This window comes from Lissotriton vulgaris, chromosome 11, assembly GCF_964263255.1.
Source record: "Lissotriton vulgaris chromosome 11, aLisVul1.2, whole genome shotgun sequence".
Lineage (NCBI taxonomy): Eukaryota > Metazoa > Chordata > Amphibia > Caudata > Salamandridae > Lissotriton > Lissotriton vulgaris.
Window position 1 is genome coordinate 616,604,288 of NC_141699.1, and position 22,220 is coordinate 616,626,507.

The 22,220-nt window shown below is 46.4% G+C and overlaps 1 protein-coding gene across 1 annotated transcript in view; it reads right to left on the reverse strand.

The window, feature by feature from the left end:
- The window catches only part of SLC9A9 (solute carrier family 9 member A9), a 3,064,289-nt gene that overhangs the window by 2,877,714 nt on the left and 164,355 nt on the right, over positions 1-22,220 (reverse strand). The window contains exon 2 of the mRNA XM_086943725.1: positions 21,186-21,385. Coding sequence (XP_086799851.1) covers positions 21,186-21,385 — 200 coding nt within the window. The remainder of the gene's footprint in view (positions 1-21,185; positions 21,386-22,220) is intronic.

Below are 22,220 nucleotides of genomic sequence, written 5' to 3' on the forward strand. Positions count from 1 at the left end.
AATATCGCTGACTTTTCAGCGATATTCATGCATTTCGGCCGTTTTTTATCGCATTTGCGATAAGCCTTGTTAATAGCAAGGTTTATCTGCGATAAAAATCGCCGATGTGCGGCGATAATTTTTGTCTCTAAACAAGTTAGAGGCAAAAATTATCGCTAGTTGTTGGTAATATGCCCCTTAGTTTTTACTATCTTTTCACCTACCTGTTAATCAATGGTTCTTTTCATTTCCAAAAATTAAGTACCAACCGGACACTGATGTACTTGTGTGTTGTTTACACTGTCATACTGTATCTAAGTTTCTAACCCACACCACCTCCTAGAATATGGCACAAGCCAAAAGGAGCCTAAAGGATAAACAACAAAATACCGAGCTGGAGTGCACCAGTACTGTGGTCACAGGACATAGGCAGTCAATTACAACATACAGAGCGAGCACTGCCAAGAAATTACTGAATGTAGCAGAACACAAGAAAATGCCTCATAATCAGCCCTGGACAGTAAATGAAGACACAATATAGATGAAGGTACTTCTACAATAGAACATAAAGAACACTTCTACTAATATAAATGGTGGAGCCTTGATAATGAGGGAGTGCGTCACAAAGTTTTCGTCCTGGTCTCAAGCAAACTTCTGCCTGAAAATGTTTTTACATAAGCATGAATAAGCATCATAATGCTAAAAAGATAGAGATGCAATTTAAGCATGTAAGTGCTGCGCGTGGGTGATCCAAATGATGATGTACACCCACAAAGAAGCAATTCCCACAGAAGCTGTGATGAATGCGAGTCCTATTGCATTGCAATAACGAGCATTTTTTCTACCGCTTGTTAGATTGTAAATACCAGACGAAGAGACCAGCCTGCGACCTCTTGAAAGTAGTGATAAATAGTGCAGTGAAGAAGATGTATAAGTGTTGCAAATTACAAAGACACAAAGTGTGAAGTGAGAGTTACATACGATCTGAGCTATAAACACTAACAAAGCGCTTTAACACCTTTCTCTCTGTAATTACACTGTTGTGGCTCAGTAGGAAGAGCAGGAGGGGGGGGCTATTTTCTGCCCTCTCCTTGATTTGAGTGTGCAGTGTGGCATTGAATAATGTCATTGCTATCTTTGGCCTAATAAAAAAACACTCCAGCTGTAGTAGGGCCCTCGCTTCACCTCCTGGTGCATGGCAGGCATGGAGGGAGGGATGATCTCGGCTGCAGCACCGGCCTCGTACAGTGCCCCTGCTATTATTAGTGAGTGAGAGGTGCTGAGGTGATGGTATTGGTATTGGTGGTGGTGGCATTGGTATTGGTGGTGGTGGTATTGGTGGTGGTGGGTGTGGTAGGGGAGGTATTGGTGGTGGTGGTGGTATTGGTGGTCATGGTATTGGTAGTGGTGGTATTAGCGGCGGTATTGGTGGTGGTTGGTGGTGGTATTGGTATTGGTGGTGGGGGTATTGGTGGTGGTGGTATTGGTATTGGTGGTGGTATTGATGGTGAAGGTGGTATTGGTGGTGGTATTGGTGGTGGTTGTGGTATTAGTGGTGGTAGTATTGGTATTGGCGGTGGTGGTATTGGTGGCATTGGTGGTGGTGGTATTGGTAGTGGTTGTATTAGCAGCAGTATTGGTATTGGTGGTGGTACTGGTGATGGTTGGTGGTGGTATTGGTATTGGTGGTGGTTTTGTATTGGCGGTGGGGGTATTGGTGGTGGTGGTATTGGTATTGGTGGTATTGGTGGTGGTGGTGGTGGTGGTATTGGTGGTGGTGGTATTGGTGGTGGTGTTGGTGATGGTGGTGGTGGTGTTAGTATTGGTGGTAGTGTAATTGTTGGTGGCATTGGTATTGGTGGGGTGGTATTGGTGCTGATGGTATTGGTAATGGTGGTGGTGATATTGGTGGTGGTGGTATTGGTGTTGGTGGTGGTGTTAGTGGTGGTATTGGTGGTAGTATTAGTGGTGGTGGTGGTGGTATTAGTGGTGGCATTGGTGGTGCTGGAGGCATTGGTGGTGGAGGTATTGGTGGTGGTGGAGGTATTGGTGGTGGTATTGGTATTTATGGTGGTGGTGGTATTGGTGGCAGTTGTATTGGTGGTTGTGGTATTGGTGGTGGTATTGGTGGTGGTGGTATTGGTGATGGTGGTATTGGTGGTGGTATTAGTGGTGGTGGCAACATTGGTGGTGGTGGTATTGGTGGTGGTGGTATTGGTGGTGGTGGTATCGGTATTGGTGGTGGTATTGGTATTGGGGGTGGTAGTATTGGGGGTGGTATTGGTGGTGATGGTATTGGTGGTGGTGGTCGTCGTATTGGTGGTGGTGGTGGTGGTATTGGCGGTGATGGTATTGGTGGTTGTGGTGTTGGTGGAGGTGATATTGGTGGTGGTGGAAGTGGTATTGGTGGTGGTATTGGTGGTATGGGAGGTGGTATTGGTGGTGATGTAGGTGGTGGTATTGGTGCGGGTGGTGATATTGGTGGTAATATTGGTGGTGGAATTGGTGGTGGTGGTATTAGTGGGGTTATTGGTGGTGGCATCGGTGGTGGAGGTATTGGTAATGGTGGTGGTGGTATTTGTGGTGGTATTGTATAGGTGGGGGTGGTATTGGTATTTGGGGTATAGGTGGTGGTATTGGTGTTGGTATTGGTGGTGATGGTGGTATTGGTGGTAGTGGTGGTGGTGGTGGTGGTAGTGGTATTGGTGGTAGTATTGGTATTGGTGGTGGTGGTGGTGGTTTTGGTGTTGGTGTTGGTATTGGTGGTGGTGGTAAAGTTCAAAGTAACGTTATAGTTAGGTGTAATAAAAACATGTTTTCATTAAAAAAAACTAAAACCTAAGCAATTCACTAACAAAACACAAACAATAAAGTAATGTTATGATTCTGTGAATTTCTCAGAAAGAACCTTAACGTTTTGAACTAAATAAAACACAACAAAATTTAACAGTTATAGTTAGCAGCACTAACTAAAACGTGCACCCCCACCATTCACTGCTTATGGCCTCACATATGACATCACTCATGACATGTTCTATGGCATCATTTATGACATCATTGATGACATTACTGATGACATCATCCAAACTTACCTTTCACACATAGTGCTCTATAAATTAGTATTACATTAGAGGCCTGACAGTAAGTACAAAACAGCTCAGGGGAAAATCACCCATTACTACTACTAGCACACAAACAACTCACTTAGATTTTGAAAGCAAGCATTACATGCAACATTGAGCCTATAGCACACACTTCACAGGTAGCATAGATCAAATTAGCAATTAACCACAAATATACGAGAACGATTCAATGACTGAAGTGTTCAATATCTATACAATTATTGACAGAAAGCCAAAATAGTGAACGTCAGATCAAAAACAAATGCCCTACTATGGATAGCTTTTATCTGTATAACCCCTTGACACTCACCGAACCTACATTGAGAAATGAAGGTGATATGAGTCGAAAAATAGGTACTGTAAACTGTTTTTTTTCTGTGGAGAGAGTTTACTCTGTATCACACTGTTTGCAGACAGTGAAACTCTCATGCGAAATGCACCACAGAGTAGTAAAAAAAATCTTCTAAGAACAGTGTACACTATGCAACAGTTGTCAAAAAAACACTATTTACTAAAAAAATAACCACAATCTGAAGGTGCTAAAGAACATGCTAGCTTCACCCTTCACACTGCGGTGAAGACTTTACAGACAGCTTATCTATTCTAGCAAAACTAGCACACCTGCATATCTTAGTTCCTGGTACGCACAGTTTTCTACGTTAAGTATAAATTATCAGGCTGACAGGATTCTCTCTAATAACTCAAGGCAGCTTGCACAAGTTAGTATCTACAATGTAGAAACTTTTTCTATAGAACCAACAAAATTGTTTAAGCATAATGAAAACAAGTGAACTGCCACCTGCATACAGAGTTACTCTTGAATAAAACATTTCATAACATGTTTAATACATCTATACAGCTATGGTGCATTAGGAGCACATGCATTTTTTAAACACTTACACGCATTAGCTGAACCCAAGTTGTAAAAAATGAGGTAGAACAGTGATGTCATAAATTATGTCTTAGAACACGTCGTAAATGATGTCATTTATGAGGCCATAAGCAGTGCATGGTGGGGGCGCAAGGTATTGTTAGGAGGGCTGCTAACAGAGGCGGATCCACAATGGGGGCGTTAGGGCGCCGCCCCACTGCTTTCTGCCATGCGAGAAGGCAGAAACAAATAGTAGAGAACTACCATTTGTTTCTGCCTTCTCGCACGGCGAGAAAGCAGAAGTTCCTGCTCGAGACAGTGGGAGGGGTTACTCAAGGGCAGGGGGGAGTGGTTTTCCCCACTGTTGTTAATACTGTCTGTTTGGCAGCCTGAGAGGCTGTCCAAACAGACAGTATTAACTGTATTAATAACAGCGGGGAAAGCCGCTCCCCCCTGCCCTCGGGTAACCCCTCCCACTCTCCCTGTTCTCTGTATGCTGCAGCATACAGAGAAATGACGTGGTGTTGGGGCAGCCGGCCGAACCAATCACAGCGCTGTGCTGTGGTGGAGCCGGAGGGGAGGGAGGCTGCCTGGCTTCCTGCGTGACGAGTCTGATGACGAATTCAAGAACAGAACGGCGGCGGGAGTCGGAGCTCACTTGAAGGCGGGAAGCCGGAAGGTTAAGGTAAGTAGTTAAGTTTATTGACTTATGACTGTTGTTTTATTATGTCTTCCGACCTTTCCACATGAAGCGGGAGGTCCCTCTCCGTTTCCTGCCCTTTGATGCTCACTTTCCCTCCGTGTCAAACCGACATTCTCTGTGCCTCTTGAATGACTTTGTGTTTGTGCTGCACTAAATAGGCCCTGCTGGAATGTGTCACTGTTACCGGGCAGTGGTTGCCTGTCAGATGCCAATATGCTTAGCTTTTCCCACCCTGGACTCAGAGGTCACGCGATTGAAACTGAGCTCCGGTGAACGCTTCTGTTGGGAGGCCGGGAGCTGAGCGTAGTGACTTGGGTTGTGGCGCGGGGGCCAGCACTGAACCAGTATTGCATCGGGCTGGTCTGCAACGTCCCTGAGCCATGCAGTGGGAATAGATACTGTCATCACGCCCGCCACTTTCAAATGTCACCAGCCGCGACAGGCTGCTAACTATAACTGGTGAATTTCTGTGTTTTTTTTGCTGTTCAAAACGTTAATGTTACTACTGAGAAATTCACCTAACAATAACGTTACTTTAACCACATGTAGCCACACACACACACACACACACACACATGTATATATCTATATATATAAAAACGAAAGTATGTCTGTCTGTTTGTCCTTTATGCATTACTACACCATTCATCTGATCGACATGAAACTTTGGGAAGTTGTTGAGTACACTCCTGCGAAGGTTTCTGGCAAAACAAAAAAAAATTAAATAAAAATAAATTTGTTAATAGTTGTTGAGTACACTCCTGCGAAGGTTTCTGGCAATTTTTTTTTAAATATCAGCCCCCCGGCCCCTCAGGGCCTTCCTAATCTTTCCAATACTGAATGTTTACAGTTTCCGCTGTGACTCGCTTTTGCAATGACCATCAACAAGGCACAAGGACAATCGCTGCAAGTGTGTGGACTAGATTTGGAGAATCCGTGCTTCTTACATGGACAACTGTATGTGGCCAGCTCACACGTCGGAAAATCTTCTGATTTATTCGTGTACGCACCAGACATTAAAACAAAAAATACTGTGTATCCACAAGCACTTGAATAAATAAACAGAATTAAAACAACACTTTAAAATGTTTTCCATATTAAAATGAATACGTTTTCATAAAAATGACACAATGTAAATTGAATGTTATCATAACAAGTTTCCTTAAATTTCCTTTCTTCTGAGATCGCAGCAACGCGCAACGGGTAAGCTAGTATGAAATAAAGAAGCAGAGAACTCTTCCCAAGTTCAGGTGGAGAGCTGTAAAATGAAAAACGTATTTTACCATTCCAGGCGCTTTGTTAATTTCTAGCTTGGCGTGGATGGTACTGTACTAATTCTAAATTCTATGCATAAAAACTTTGCAAGAAAAAGAGACATTTGAGGACAGCAGATTCAGAGTGTTGCTGGTATTGTATGGTGCTCTATAATCCACTTCCTTTGCGATCCAGGCCAAAACATTTTCCTCCTCTGAGACCAGTGGTGGCAAAGGAAGTGCCAGGAGTAGCAGGGAGCAAGTTAGAGGTCACAGCTTTGTCCCCGGACTAGCCTCAAATGATGTCCATGACACCACTACACCCTACTCTTCCCCAAACGACCCCATTCTAATCTACCACAATACACCTTACTCCACTCTACCCCAATCTACTGCACTCCTATCTACCACAATCCACTCAAATGTACTCCTATCTACCCCAATCCACCCAAATTCTCCCCACTCCAATTTACCCCACCCCATTCCACTACAACCTACCCCACTGAACTACAATCTACCCTACCCCACTCCAATCTACTACATCCCTCTCCAGTCTACCCCACCCCACTCCAATCTACCCCACTCTTTTCCACTTAATCTACTCCACTCCACCCCACCAGAATCTACCCCACTCCAGTATATCTCACTCTACCCCAAAATATATCACTGCAATCTACCCCACTCCAATCTAAACCAATCTATACCACTTCACACTACCCAAATCTACCCCACTCCATGATATTCTAAACCAACCTACCCTACTCCACGCTAGCCCAGTCTACCCCACTCCATGTTACTCCAATCTACCCCATTCCACTCTACATAGCTTCCCAGGTTTCAGATTGCCACGTGTGACATTTTCATAATTTCAGTGAATTATGAGTGATATTTTAACAACGATGAGTGACACTTTGTTACAAGCAAAATCAAGCAATGAAGACAAGGGAAACATATAGGAGTACTGCAGGCAGCTCAAAATGAAGCACATTTTAACAGCCATAGCAAGTTACCCACTACTATACATCTGACTCTGAGTCAGGCTCAATTACAAATGCAACTCAACAATAGTCCTGAGTTAAACCATCCTCAGAAGGATGAAAGGGACAGCCAGCCATGCTGGAACCTCAACCCAAATCTGATCTACAGTTAAAATTTGTAGTGCAGTGATCCCCGACTCGCTGCGCCTGCTGCTGTGTCGCCCTCAGGCACCAACTCATGTTCTAGAGTCTACAGCGGTGAAAGAATATTGAGCATACTGTACTCTTCTGTGTATGGCTGACGCCGACTTCGCTTATGACGCCACTAGGCGGCCGGGAACTTACTTCCATAGAAAGAATATATTTCACAAACGCCTTCCTGAAATTAAACTAATTTGATTGTGTCTCTGTTATACTGCGACTTACTAGTGGCAGGCTGGTGGGTACTATTACCTACTATTACCTACTATTTATGTAATGTTCTGTAGTTCTTCTGGCCTCAGGCAGCCACGTGACACCCACCGATGATGACCGGCCCTTTCACCGCGGTCTACTCTGGACTGCTTGATGCAGAACTCTCCTCTCACCCATTGGCCTCTAGGCCTAAAATAGTTTTCCAGCAGTCACCAGCTTGGCCACTTATTTAGCTTCTGAGCACCTGACTGAATGGCAGACTGATAGGTCTCAGGTGCAAAGTAGTGAGCTGCGAGCCAGCAGCCGAGCACCATCATGATACGGCATGCTCCGGGTCCGCAAACCTGTGCGAGAGTGAGGCTGAGAATCCAGTCACTCTACAAAGCCCTTCCTCGCTGTAATTTACCTCCCCACACTCTGGTTGTAGCAGGGCATGACTTCACATCCTCCTGCAGCGCTACATCCAGAAAGACACTGTGGGCTTATTTAATGTCAGTCGGAGTTGCCTCCGACCGACAGTTTCAGTGTGGGAACCGCTCGACCATAGGTTGGTGGTTCCGCACACCTCACTACCATGCAACCGCATATGGTGCAGTTGCAAACTCCCATTTTGATAATGGGAGCTTGTGCGACAGGCGGAAACCACCTGCAGCACAAGCTCCCATTGAGAAATGGGAGTTTGTGCAAATCCCTGCACCGTGTGGCAGGCAAATCACAGTGCCTGCCACATGATGCAGGGATTTTCAGGGGGACACCATTGGTGCCCCCCGAGGGTAACAAACGGATGGCCAGTGAGGAAAGGGTCCCTGCTAGGGGCACCCCAGACACTTTCCAACATCAGTTCCATGTCGGAAAAGCCAGCATGGAACTGCTGCTGGAAAGTGCCATAATCCCGGCGGCGGAAATGCAGTTCATTAGGGATTATGAGCTCCTTGAGCCCATCGGAACTGAATGAAATTCCTCAGCCGGTTTAAACTCTGACCGCCGTGATTGTAATATGGGGGTCAGAGTTTAAACCTAGGATGTCGATCGGAAAGCCTCCGACCAGCGGTCGGAAGCTTTCCGACCGACATCAAAATCAGGCCCTTTGTGTCACTGAACCTGACTGGGGCAGGCCCTATTGGGAACTGCCCGGCCGAGCTGTAACGTCAGGCTGTCTAGTGACTCAGCCCACAGCACCAGGGGTATCAAAAAAGATACTTTGTAGCAGGGTGGCTGTCACTCTGTGAGGCTGAGCCTGATCTGCTGGGAGGGCACCCAAGCCTGTGGGAGCAGCCTGTGCAGACACTGGTGCGCGCTGCCACCTGCCACACACAGTTTGCAACATGCTTTCTGTGACAGCTCTGAGACTATGCATTATGCGTGATACTGCTTTTCAGTGCGGTGATGCTGAGCACCACACTGAAATGCGTTAGTCTAACGCCTGATGCGTGGTACTTGGCAGGTCTGACTCTACCCCAATCTACCCCACTCCAATCTACCCCACCCCACACCATGCCACTAATGTTTAGCCATGCTGAACAGCAGCCACGCTGCTGAACACCATGGCTAACACACATTGCCAGGTGAGACCTATTGGCTTTGCCAATGCTTGTGTCTGTCGATGTGTGCGTAAATGGGCCTGCTTTTCTGCTGGTTTGTGTTTATCAGCTATTGTCGGTCCCTTGTCTCATAATCATGGCTATCTGTAGGTATGTTGGTGTGTATGCATGAATGCCTATATCTTTGCAAGTACACTTTTAAGTTAGATCAACGTATGCACAAGCAAGTGAATACATTGTTCGTGTGTCTCAGCGCATGCACTACATAAAAGCCAAAATGATTATTTTTGTCAATGATTTTATGCTATGGTAATGTCGGCTGCAGCGCCGTGGGGAAAAAAACACGCTACAACACCTACAATTACAATATCCTTTTTTGATTCCTAATATAGCTCTTGCAAATAATAAAAAAAATATGTTATTATTAATACAGACTGACATACTCCTTACATAGTTCTGTGCACGCTATAGGACTAATTGCGTTCACTAAAATAAGCATTGACTCTGCAAGACTGTTTCCGCCTGTCAGAGTTATTCGTGGAAGACAAACAGGAAGTGACTAGTCAGCAAACGGTTATCATTTCACTTCCACTGACGCGTTTGATGACAAATGAAGGGCTGTTAATAAAAATGTGGTCCCTGTTTAGAACACAGTGTAACTGTGATTGTAAAAACACGAAATGCAACGGGAAATTGGACAGATGGGTGACAGAATGTAGGGCTTAAGCAGTGCTTCATTTTTTGAGTCTTCAGGAGAAAAGAGCATTTTGCTTATTTCTTACTCTGTAGACGTTATTATCATTTTTTGAAAAATGAGAATAGCCAGTGACATTAAAAAAAACGTTGTAGTGTCACCAGGACAGGAACAATTCCACGTACATTTAACACATTGATTTTCTTTTTTAAAGCTTACCGCAATAGGCTTAGTATGTGTATTATGAATGACAGACTTCAGTAGTCTTGCTTCTATGTCAATGATGAGTCGAGTACACAAGCCTATCCAATCCAGGGTTCCAATAAGTAAATACATGGGTGTCCAACATAGATCCAGGAGGGCTGGATTCAAGCAAACTATGTGGGCAGGGGTTTAGCTATACAAAGTGCAGAAGACTGAGGTGCCCTGTGCACCCACATTATGGCTGCCTTTTACTAACTGCTAGGCTGACAGAGGGAGACATTTTACATGCCCATAGCACCCTTGCTATCACACTGTATTTAGTATTTCCGTAGACTAGGTAAATCATTTTTATTTAGGCATACCATATATACATTTATTCTATGTAGATATCGTGAAAACATGCATGGATTTTGTGGTATCGTAGCGCTGATTACTCACTGGCAGTATCTTTTAATTTGCATTTCACTCGATCGTGATTAAGCGCCCAGTCCCCCAGCGTAGCGCTCCGCATTTGCGTAGTTTTGGCAGCTTATTGCAGATATTGTCCCACGTGTATTGCGCTGTCACTTGAATTGACCATCTCAGGCTTTTAATATTATTAGCTTCCTGTGTGCATAGCGCTGCTGTTTAAAGTGCTCGCTTTTGTTGTTGTGCATTTACTTTGCCCTCGCATTGCGTCGTGTTGTTGTTTGGGAGCCCTCCATTTTGTTGTGCCTGCAGCCCGTCCCTCCCCCTTCGCTAACGCCTCCCAGCTCACCCTCCCACCCACGAAGCACTTGGAAGTACTCGGCTGAGGAGCCCCTGTAACCAGCTGAACTCCTCGTGAAGCGGTTGCTCCTGCCCACCTCCCGACCTACAAGCGCCACTGTGGTATCGTAGCGCTGATTACTCACTGGCAGTATCTTTTAATTTGCATTTCACTCGATCGTGATTAAGCGCCCAGTCCCCCAGCGTAGCGCTCCGCATTTGCGTAGTTTTGGCAGCTTATTGCAGATATTGTCCCACGTGTATTGCGCTGTCACTTGAATTGACCATCTCAGGCTTTAATATTATTAGCTTCCTGTGTGCATAGCGCTGCTGTTTAAAGTGCTCGCTTTTGTTGTTGTGCATTTACTTTGCCCTCGCATTGCGTCGTGTTGTTGTTTGGGAGCCCTCCATTTTGTTGTGCCTGCAGCCCATCCCTCCCCCTTCGCTAAAGCCTCCCAGCTCACCCTCCCACGCTCCGCCCCCCTTCACTTCCCAACTTATGACAGGAGGACCTACGCGCAGCGGTCAAGCGCAGCGGTCGCGCCCAGTTAGCGCCGAAGGTGCGCCAAAGGTAAGCCCGTCTACGCCCGTCCGCGCCTGGACCGCGCCCAGCGCACACCCCCTGGTCCTCGTAATGCCCACCCCTCCCGCATTACTTACGATGCTACCACCCTCCTAGCCCTTAACCCCGGCCGTTCCCCCAAATGCGTCCAAGCCGCTCCTGGACACACCCATGGACCCTTCTCCTGCAACTCCTGCAAGTTCGACGGCACCAAGAACAACTCCTCATCCACGAACGCAAAACAGATATCCGACCCCAACCACCTCCTATGCATCCTGCTCAACACCCGCTCGGTTCACAGGCACGCCATTGACCTCTGGAATCTACTAGACACCATCTCTCCGGACGTCGCCTTCCTAACAGAAACATGGATGAACGCCACATCAGCCCCAGACATCACCATTGCCATCCCGGAAGGCTATAAGATCATTCTCAAGGACCGTACCGGCCACACAGGAGAAGGCATCGCTATCATCCATAAGAAATCCATCCGCATCTCAACCAGCTCAGACGTCAATCTCGCCAACTCTGAACACCTTCACTTCCAGATCCACACCGACCCCAAGACCACACTCAGAGGCACCCTCCTTTACAGACCACCAGGACCCCGCGCACAATTTAGTGAAGACATCACGGACTTCATCACTCCACACGCGCTCCCCTCCGAGGAATACATCCTTTTGGGTGACCTCAACTTTCACCTTGAAAAGAACAACGACCGCAACACCACCACCCTTTTGGACAACCTCGCCAACCTCGGACTTAAACAACTTGTCACTACCCCCACCTACATCGCAGGTCACACACTCGACCCTATCTTCACCTCCAGCAAACATGTCTCCTTCAGCCACACCACAGCTCTCCTTTGGACTGACCACAGCTGCGTTCACTTTACCTACAACAAGCCCACATCCAACATCCACCCCCAACCCACTCTGCAAAGAAACTGGAACAAAATCACCATCGACCAGATCTCCTCATCGCTTCTGCAAAACCCCCCAGCCCACTCCTCAAACCCAGACCAAGCAGCCACCAACCTCACCCAATGGTTATCCTACAGCGCCGACATCCTAGCACCACTGAAAAAACGACAAATCAAACTAGGCAGCAAGAAGGCCTCCTGGTTCAACGATGATCTTAAGAAATCCAAGAAACTCTGTCGCTCCCTTGAGAAGGCCTGGAAAAAAGACCCAACCACCAGCACCAAGGACGCCTTCAAAAACGCCACCCGCATACACCACCAACTGATCCGGAATGCCAAGAAAGCCGATTTCAAGGACCGACTAGATAACAACGCCCACAACAGCAAGGAATTATTCAACATCGTCAAGGAATTTACCAACCCCTCGGCCAACTCCAATGACATCACCCCCTCTCAAGCCCTCTGCGACTCCCTAGCCTCATTCTTCCACAACAACATTGCAGACATCCACAACAGCTTCGACAACCGACCCAGAGACCAACCCACCCAACCCCCTGCAGGACCCCCACCCCCCGAATATCCTCAATGACTGGAAGCCAATCTCCACTGAGGACACCATCCGTCTGATGAACTCTATCCACTCAGGATCCCCCACAGACCCATGCCCTCACCACATCTTTAACAAAGCAGACTCCATCATAGCACCACACCTCCGAGACGTCATCAACTGCTCCCTCAAATCCGGCACCTTCCCGGAAAGCTGGAAACATGCCGAACTCAGCGCCCTTCTGAAGAAACCCACAGCTGACCCCACCAAACTCAAAAACTACCGCCCCATCTCGCTCCTCCCATTCCCAGCCAAAGTCATCGAGAAAGCTGTCAATAACCAGCTCGCCGCCTTCCTCGAAGCCAACAAATCCCTCGACTCCTCACAATCCGGCTTCCGAGCCAAGCACAGCACTGAAACCGCCCTCATCGCAGCAACAGACGACATTCGAACTCTACTGGACAATGGAGACACAGTCGCCCTCATCCTCCTCGACCTCTCCGCAGCCTTCGACACGGTCTGTCATAGCACCCTTTTACAACGCCTCAGAAACGTCTGAATCCAAGGAAAAGCACTGGAATGGTTCACCTCGTTCCTCACCGGAAGAACCCAGAGAGTCCGCCTTCCACCATTCAAGTCAGAGGCCACTGAAGTCATCTGCGGCGTACCACAAGGATCTTCACTCAGCCCCACCCTCTTCAACGTATACATGAGCCCCCTCGCGGTCATCGCACGCCAACACAACTTCAACATCATCTCCTACGCTGACGACACTCAACTGATCCTATCACTCACCAGAGACCCTAACACTGCCAAAACCAACCTGCATGAAGGAATGAAAGAAGTAGCCGAATGGATGAAACACAGCCGTCTGAAACTGAACTCAAACAAAACAGAAGTCCTCATCCTAGGCACCTCCCCCACGGCCTGGGATGACTCTTGGTGGCCAGAGGCCCTTGGAAAAGCACCCATCCCGACGGACCACGCACGGAACCTGGGCGTCATCCTGGATTCCTCAATCTCGATGAACAGACAAGTCAACGCCGTTTCTTTATCTTGCTTCAACATTCTTCGCATGCTCAAAAAAACATTTCGCTGGATCCCCACCGAAACTAGAAAAACAGTCACCCACGCTCTGGTCACGAGCCGACTGGACTACAGAAACACCCTTTACGCCGGTACCACCGCAAAACTCCAGAAAAAACTCCAACGCATCCAGAACGCTTCAGCTAGGCTCATATTAGACATCCCGCGTAAAGAACACATCTCTGGTCACCTGAAAAGCCTCCACTGGCTCCCCGTCAATAAGAGGATTACTTTCTGACTCCTAACCCACGCACACAAAGCACTCTACGAAATCGGACCCGAATGCCTCAACACACGACTGTCCTTCTACACCCCCCGCCAGCTACGATCCTCCAACCAGGCCCTTGCCACTGTACCTCGCATCAACAAAACCACCATGGGAGGTAGATCCTTCTCCTACCTGGCAGCTAAAACCTGGAACTCACTTCCCACTCACCTTCGCCTTACTCAGAACCACCTAGCATTCAGAAAGCAACTTAAAACGTGGATATTTGACAAGTAAGTCCCCACCCTTCTTCAAGCGCCTTGAGACCCTCTGGGTATGTAGCGCGCTATATACATTTATTGACTTGACTTATTATTGACATATATATGGCTGTGTTGGAGCGCTAAAGGCCCTAGGATACACCCTCGCAGTGATTCTGTGAATGCTTACGGATACCCAAGGAGTCCATCACTTTAAACACTTTCATATTCTAGTCTGGGAATGAATCCTGTACTCCAGCCAACATAGTAATAGGAGTGAACCAGCAAGTTCTTTTCTGTGTAAACAATGGCAAACTCATTCATAAGGGTCACTGTATATGAACCATGTATCAATCTAAATGCAGAACTATAGCTGAGGAAACACTTTAATACCTATTACAATACCTATACAAACTGCATGTTGTAGTAAGTAAAGTACTACTACAGTAGTACAACTCATACTACAAAATTCTATTTACAAACCTACAGGCAGACACCTCTGCCTCTACTATCTTTTCTGTACAGAGGTCTCCGCTATGTTGGCGAAGATCTAAGCACATTTAAGTACACCTACACTCCTACCTCGAGAAGAAAATTAATCAGTAGCTTCAAACACAAAACAACTCAAAACACCCTTCCAACACAGAGGAAGACATTCCACAAAGCCACAACCCCTAAGCCACCAGTGAAAACAATAGATCAACCCAACATTATGGCGTACATTTCTGTTCCCCCTCAATGTAGTTTCCAACTCTACTTAAGTTGTGTGACCTACCTTCTTGTTTCCACGCCCAATCTCTTACATATATATATTCAAGCTCCCTGACTTAAGGCACCAATTGTCAGTTTGCCCCACCTGAGCAAGGCCCTGTTCAGGGTCAGATTTCAGAGAGAACCTACATGAGTTGAGTCCAGTGCAGAAATGTTAGGGGTCTGAGGTGGGAAGGGCAGAGCTTTCTCAGCAGGTTCCTATGCCAAAGTCACAAAGCTTATATGTAAGCACCAGGGACTACTTACTGCTTAGATACCAGGTGACACTGGACTGAGGTCACACTGGCTCTGGTATTTCTGAGAGCTTCTACCCTTTGCCCATTGATGGTCACCCAGGCGCTGTATTTCTTAGTGTATGCAGGCACTAGTCTTCCTGAACGATCTCACTGTCCCCTAGTGAGGAAAGGGTCATTTCTGTGGGGTTTCCACCCTCTTCCGGGACCAACTCCTCCCTATGCACTAGACTAACCAATACTTTGGACTGTCCACCGGTGGTATCCTGGGGGTGGAAATCTTTACCCTGTGTACTAGGTTGGGCACTGGCGTAACAAAACTCGAGGGTGCCTCACTGCAAGGAACGTGGAGGGGCCCCTTCTGGGCTCAATTAGGAGCTCTACAGCCAGAGTGCTGTGCTTAGGGGGCCCCCTGGGCCCCCCGAACCGTGGGGGGATGTGGGTGCCTGTGTTACGTCCCTGAGTTTGGGGCCCTTTAAAGAACTCATTTGCTTTACCCTTGCCCCCCCCCCACTCTTCTGCTAGAGACCCTGCCCACTTTTTGCAGAGTCTTCCCTATACACCTTCTTGTGGGCCCTGGTACTCACCTAGAGATCCACCTCCATTGCAAGCTCCCTGGGTCAGTCAGCTTACTATCTGTCAAGTGCTGGTACAGCTCTGCAAAACACAGGCTAGACAAGTGCTCCCGCGCAATCAAATTGTACAGCCCCTGAAAATCTGTCACATTACTTCCCTTCACCCAACCATCCAATGACCTGCAAAAAGAATCTATACACTCTAACCAGGTGTGTGAATCAGTTTTCTTAATGGTTCTAAACAGATCCCTGTACTTGTCAGGAGTGAGACCATACCAGATGAGGAGGGCCATCTTCACGTCAGTTTAGGTGAGGTTGTACCCCTTACCAAAACCCAACAATGTGTCCCTCCCCTTCTCTGAGAAGTGGGGCCACAATCCTGCTCCCCAATTCTTCTCTGGGACCCCATTCATGTAGCTAGATGTCTCATAGCCGTGAAACCATGTCTGTATGTTATCTACCTTCTTGAACTCTTTTCCTATGTGTACTATTCTATCTGAGTGCACTGAGAAATTGCTGCCACCATCTGTGCTGGACCTACCCCTCTGATCCAGCTCCTTTACTGTATGCTCATGGTCTAACATCATCCTTTTCTATTCAATTGCGAGCTTGAGCGTCTCCAGCTCCATTGTATCTCTCCTAGCTTCCAGCCTGTCCTCTTGCTCCTTTGGGGAAAAACCACTGCTACCTGGTCTGGAGTGTCTCTCCCCTCTCAACAGCACATCAACCCTTGGAATTGGCACCTCAGCTTCCACACAAAGATTTACAGAATGGCAACTGGCATTTCTGGCTGCTACCCAGGCCCTCAGCGCCTTTTTTTGTCCCTCTTTCCTGGTGAGGCCTCTGATTTGCACTCCCACGATTTTGCAAATAGACTTCAACTACTTCATGTTGTAGGATTCTAGCCTTTCCTCTTCAAAAGCCACTTCTAGGGATGCAACTGATGATAATCTTGATTCGGGCATCGTGCAGTAGAAAGTTTAAGTTCAATGGAAAGACAAAATAGGCCAAAAGAAAAACATTATGAGCTACGTAGTGGTCTGCGATACGGTAGTAGTGTGCACCAATCACTGTGGGTCAAGTGCAAATGCAAGTCCTATCCTCACTGCTGACAGCCAATGTTAGAAATGCAGGTCTCTAGTTGGCAGAGGTATGCACTTTGTTCAAGTAGTAACCCTTCCTTCTAATCAGGGCAAGCAGGATTACACATGTAAAATACCCTCTGCTTACTCTCTTGGTAGCTTGGCATGAGCAGGCAGGCTTATCTCAGAGGCACTGTGTAAAGCATTTGCACATAACACACAGCAATACAGCAAAAACATTACAAAAGGACACTACATCAGTTTTAGAAAAACAGCCAATATTTATCTGTGTACAACAAGACCAAGATGATAAAAATACAACAGCCAGTAATCAAAATATGAATATTGCAAAAATAGTCTCAAAATACAGTTCCTTGAAGTCGATAGCTCTGTCTGGGGCTATCACGGCGCCATGAACAAACAAATCTAACAGTTCAGGCTGACCGCAGCGTCGTGGGCCAGCTATGGTGTCAGGAAGACCCGCAAACAGTACTTTGGAAATGCAGGGTGTTGGGGACCTTGCTACGATCTCCGAAGAGACGGGGTCGGCAGGCATTGGTCCCGGAGGTCGGTGCAGGGTTTGCGGGACCTTGAAGTCACATACGTTGCAGATCAAACTCCGTGAGGTTGAAGTCAGGAGCACCGGCATTGGCAGGAGTCATGGCTGCAGTGCAAAGTGGAGCGGTGCTGCATGCTGCGCCTTTAGGTCGTGGTGCAGGCAGCGGCTCGGCGAGGGCATCCAGTGGTGTCGGTGAGACCAGGGCTACAGTGTGAAGTGGGTCAGTGCTTGTTGCCGTGCTTGCAGGTCTCGGTGCAAGCAGCAGCATCATCGTTGCTGATGCACTGTAGTCGATAGATAATCTGGAGTCAATGGTGCCGGAGTAAGTAAGCCAAGACTGCGGTGTGGGATGGAGGGGGGCGCATCGAGTAACTTACGAGCGATGACCCCAGGCAACACTGCAGGCAGCTGCGTCAATTTGGCATGGATCGGCGGTGTTGGCGATACCAGGGTGGTGATGTGAAGCGAGGCGGTGCAAAGTGCGGTGTCCCCAGGTCGCCAAGCAAGCAGCTCGGTGGCGGCGTAGGGGGTCGGTGAGACAAGGGTTGCGGTGTGAACTGGGGTGGTGCTCTCTGCGGTGCAAACACAAGGAGATGATGGACAGAGCACTGAAAATGTTCAGACACTCGTCCCCAACAACAGATCTAGGTTGAATCCATCTGCGTTCTTTAGCTCACTCATCCACCCCAGTTCAGACCCAGCAATACGCAAATCAGTCTTGACTCGGTGCCTCATGGGAACAGTCCAGCCTGAACTGCCAAGCCAAGTCTTTCCTGGACCGGAAACAAGCATCCTGGGACCGGTTTCGGGGTAACACCCCTCAACAGCCAGGCTAGCTTGAATCCAGTGGCAAAGTGAGCAAAGGAACCACGTCTGGGCATACCCTGCCAACTTAGGTCGAACAAAGTAAATACAATGAAAAGGGCACCCCTCTCACCAACATGAACAGGGGCAGAGATTGTTTCTATATTTACAAAGGGCTCCTGAGATTTACCGACTAACTATAGAACCATACATCTTATAGCTAGCTCACAAAAGCTATTCAGCAGGGTAATTCTTGATAGACTTCAGAAATGGTTAATAGCAAACGAAATCCTGACAACAGTGCAGGTGGGTTTTTGGGAGTGCACATGCATATTCAACCAAGTGTTTCGCCTTCAGTTCCTTTTCCGGAAAGTAGTCATCTTGGGCGGTGGTCGTCTTTACATTGTCTTTATGGATTTGAGAAATGGGGGTGCCCAGCTGCCTGTTAGACATTATAAGACTGAATGACAACAACTATGAGCAGGTTAGATGTGGCCAAGTAGGAGAGTTGACTGGCCCAATTCCTGCCAACAGAGGAGTCGGACAGGGTGAATACTCGCCCCTATATTATTTACGCTATATATTAACAGTCTAGTATCGTTTCTAGACCAATGTGAAAATGATGCACCTAGTCTGGCAAACATGAGGGTTCCTGCCCTCATGTTTGCCGACAACCCTACTCCTCTCTAAATCACTAATGGGACTCCAAACATTGTTGGATCGTTTTGAGTGTTTCTGTAAGTAGAGGGTGTTTGGAGAATAATGTGGTTGAAACCATGTACATGGTCTGAACCATGGGCTCTTGACTAGGTCAAGCCCTATGTCAGCAGGGATGCCACTGGAGTGTGTGTGCACCTTTCAGTATTTGGGTATTATGCCAACAGAACATCTTGGGTGGCATAATCACATAACCCTGCGCATAATAAAAATAAAACAGATAGACGGAGGAATAACCAAATTGTCGAAAAGTTCACAGTTCTGACCCATTTTGCCAGCCATACAGATTTACAAGCCCTAGGCCCTAGATACAGCTTATTATGGTGCAGAAATGTGGGCCAGTTGGCAGGCTTAGCCATTAGAACCCCCCTGCTCCCACTCAGGTTGGACCTTAGACTTAAAACAATATCTGACAGGACAGAATTGAGGCCCATACTATATTGGAGGAGAATGTGGGCTACCCCAGAGCTGTGTTCCTACAGCCAGGATTCAGAGGAAATATTACATATCCATGGCTCAGGTAATATATCCTGGCTAAGATACATAAAATCCGACTTTTGGGGGTGTGGGATGCACACCATTTTCTCATGACTCCTGTAATCTTGTCCATTATTTTAACAAAGTGCGTGCAGATTGGTTAGTGCCCGGACCAAATGGCACCTGGATAAGAACAATCTTCAAAAGTGGGGCGACGTCTTGCCCCAACCAAACGCACAGCTGAATTGCGCCTTTGTGGCGACCGTATAAATATTCCATATTTATCTATGTAAATCTATTAATCCAAACATATGAATCACTAGTTTCAACTTTTTCAAATTTGATATCCATCCACAGTGGAATGGAATGCCAATTTCCCGTTTTCTTGTGTTCAAGGTAGGCCATCCGAACCTCTTCCAAAAAAACACGAATGATGCAAATTCATCCAAGAAAGTATTTTATTTGTAAAAAACCCAATGCATTTCAGGCTAAAGCTGCCCTTCATCAGGGGTCACTGTAATAACAAGCAAAACAATAACCAATATCACTTAAAGCCATGATTATATATAGCGTAACGTTACTAGTTAAATGTCTTCGTTGCTATGTCAGTTAGTATAGACAAGCGTAAGACAGTGCCTAAAACTGCCATTCATGGCATGCCCGTTTTCACGTCATGTGAATCATTTCTTCTGATCTTGGCCCGATGTCATGTGATGTGATTTCCTTTGATGTCAGCAGTGGGACAAAGCCCACATTTTGCTATTTCTGATAATGTCATCATTATATTAATTGGTGGTTTTGAAAACAAAAAATCCTACATCTTTTTGCCATGGAAGATTGGCAAGTACGCAAGAATGTTTATGCATACTATTTTGGTTTTTTTCACGGAACTCTAAAACATATTTTAGTTAGAGTACTTGCACTGAATTAGTCATGACCTTCTGGACGGTAACAAAAACTCTATACAATTTTGAACTAAGAAAAGTTCGATTCATTTTTAAGATGTTAAGGTCAATGGGAAACTATGGTGCTTTTGTCTGTTCCCATTTAGTACTCTTTCTTTCTTTGTCTACTTCATTTGCTCCTATCCCCCCTCACCTGAATCTTTCCCCTTGCCCGCCACACCGCCTAGCCCCCTGTCCTTTTTTGCCCTTTGACTAAGCACTCCTTCTCCCCTTGTTGGGGAAAGATCCAATATCTATACTCTGGAGTCTCAGCGAATCTGCTGAGAGAGTCCACAGAGCCAAGGGACCCATTCACATTAGAGGTATGGTATGGCACCCCTTGCCAAAGCACTCCCTCTCCCCTTTTTGGGGAAGGATCCAGTATTTAGGCCTTGGAGTCTCAGAGACCCCTCTGAGAGAGTCCACTGTGTATAGGGAGCCTCTCGCAACAGGTATGGGGAAATGATACCACCTCCCCAGGGATCACAGCTTACTGGACTTTGGACGCAGCTTTCACTCGCATACCGGTTTCTGTCCCCGTCACCCTCCCCCTCCTCTTTCCATGCAGTGTCTCTCACCCTCCCCTCCTCTTTCACTCCTCCATTCTCTGTCTTCTTCCCCTGCTCCTACCCCCTCCCCTGAATCTCCCCCCTTGCCTGCTTTTTCCCTTACGTATGTGTCTTTTTGTTTTGTCTCGACCGTACATGTAACTATGTTTGCCAAGCTCTAATAACTGTGTAACCTTTGTAATCGTGTAACCTGCAACAATGTTCTGATTCTCATGTAAAACGCTCGGATACCTCCGGGTCTAGCCAGCGCTATATAAAACCTTTAAAATAAAAGTAAATAAAATAAATCCACTGAGAAATGTACAGCTATTGGAAAACTTCGAAATCTTTGAGACGAGGCATTGATAACTAAGGACATGTGTTTTACCTTCTGCAGCATCATGTTGCCTTGGTGGTTGTTAATGTTGTGCTGGCTTATTTCCCTCTTATATTCATACTCGTAGATATGTTCTGTAATGTTTAATAGCAGGGTCCCCGGGTTTCCTTTCAGCTTCTCGCAGCCGTACACCTCTCCACTAAGATTCGAAGCCTTTGTTGAATACCGTATAATTAACCCCATGACGAGTCCTGAAGTTTTTAGAAAAAAAGAGCACAAGTTTAATGATTACTAAAATAAAAATCTAGCCACAGTACTAATCAATAAAATGACTAACAAAAATGTTCGCATAAATTTGGGAAATATTTACAACCACATATATCACAAAAAACACAAGCCTTTTTTTTAATTGTTTTTATTTCAAATCGTTTTTATTGAGAATTTAGGAAAAAAAGAAAGGAAAGACAATACAATAAAGCTTCAATTACATCGGTTGATTCAAACATGTTGTTAAATGACACCTACAGAAAACCAAAGGAAAAATTAAGACAAGCGGATCAGGTACATTACATCCAAGCTATCAGAAAGTAAGGTGTGCACAATGTGATCAGGTGGAGAACTATATAAACAACCACATATGAATAGACTACAATATTAAGTATTACATCACGGAGGGTCATAGTGAAAAGATGATGCATCTAGAGATTTCCATAATTTCTTGCTGGAGGATTTCCATGTAGTCGCTTGCAGAGCTGGATTGTCAGCTCCTCTCAGAAAAGTGAGCCATTCTTGCCATATTCCAAAATTGACTTCAGATGAGCTCTTCCATTTACAAAGGATAACCTTGCATGCCAGTGTCATCATTAGATCTAGAAGTTGGCGGTCATGAATGTCCGGCAGTTGAGGGTCTAGTGCACCTAGTATAATGTAAATGAAGTCCTTCACAGAGTCAATTTTAAAAATTTGGCGGATATAAGCAAAGACCTTTCCCCAGAATGTCTGTAATATAGGGCAGTAAAAAAGCATATGGGCAAGAACCCCAATCGCTGTCTGGCAATTCCAGCAAGTGGGTGTGTCTCTCAGATG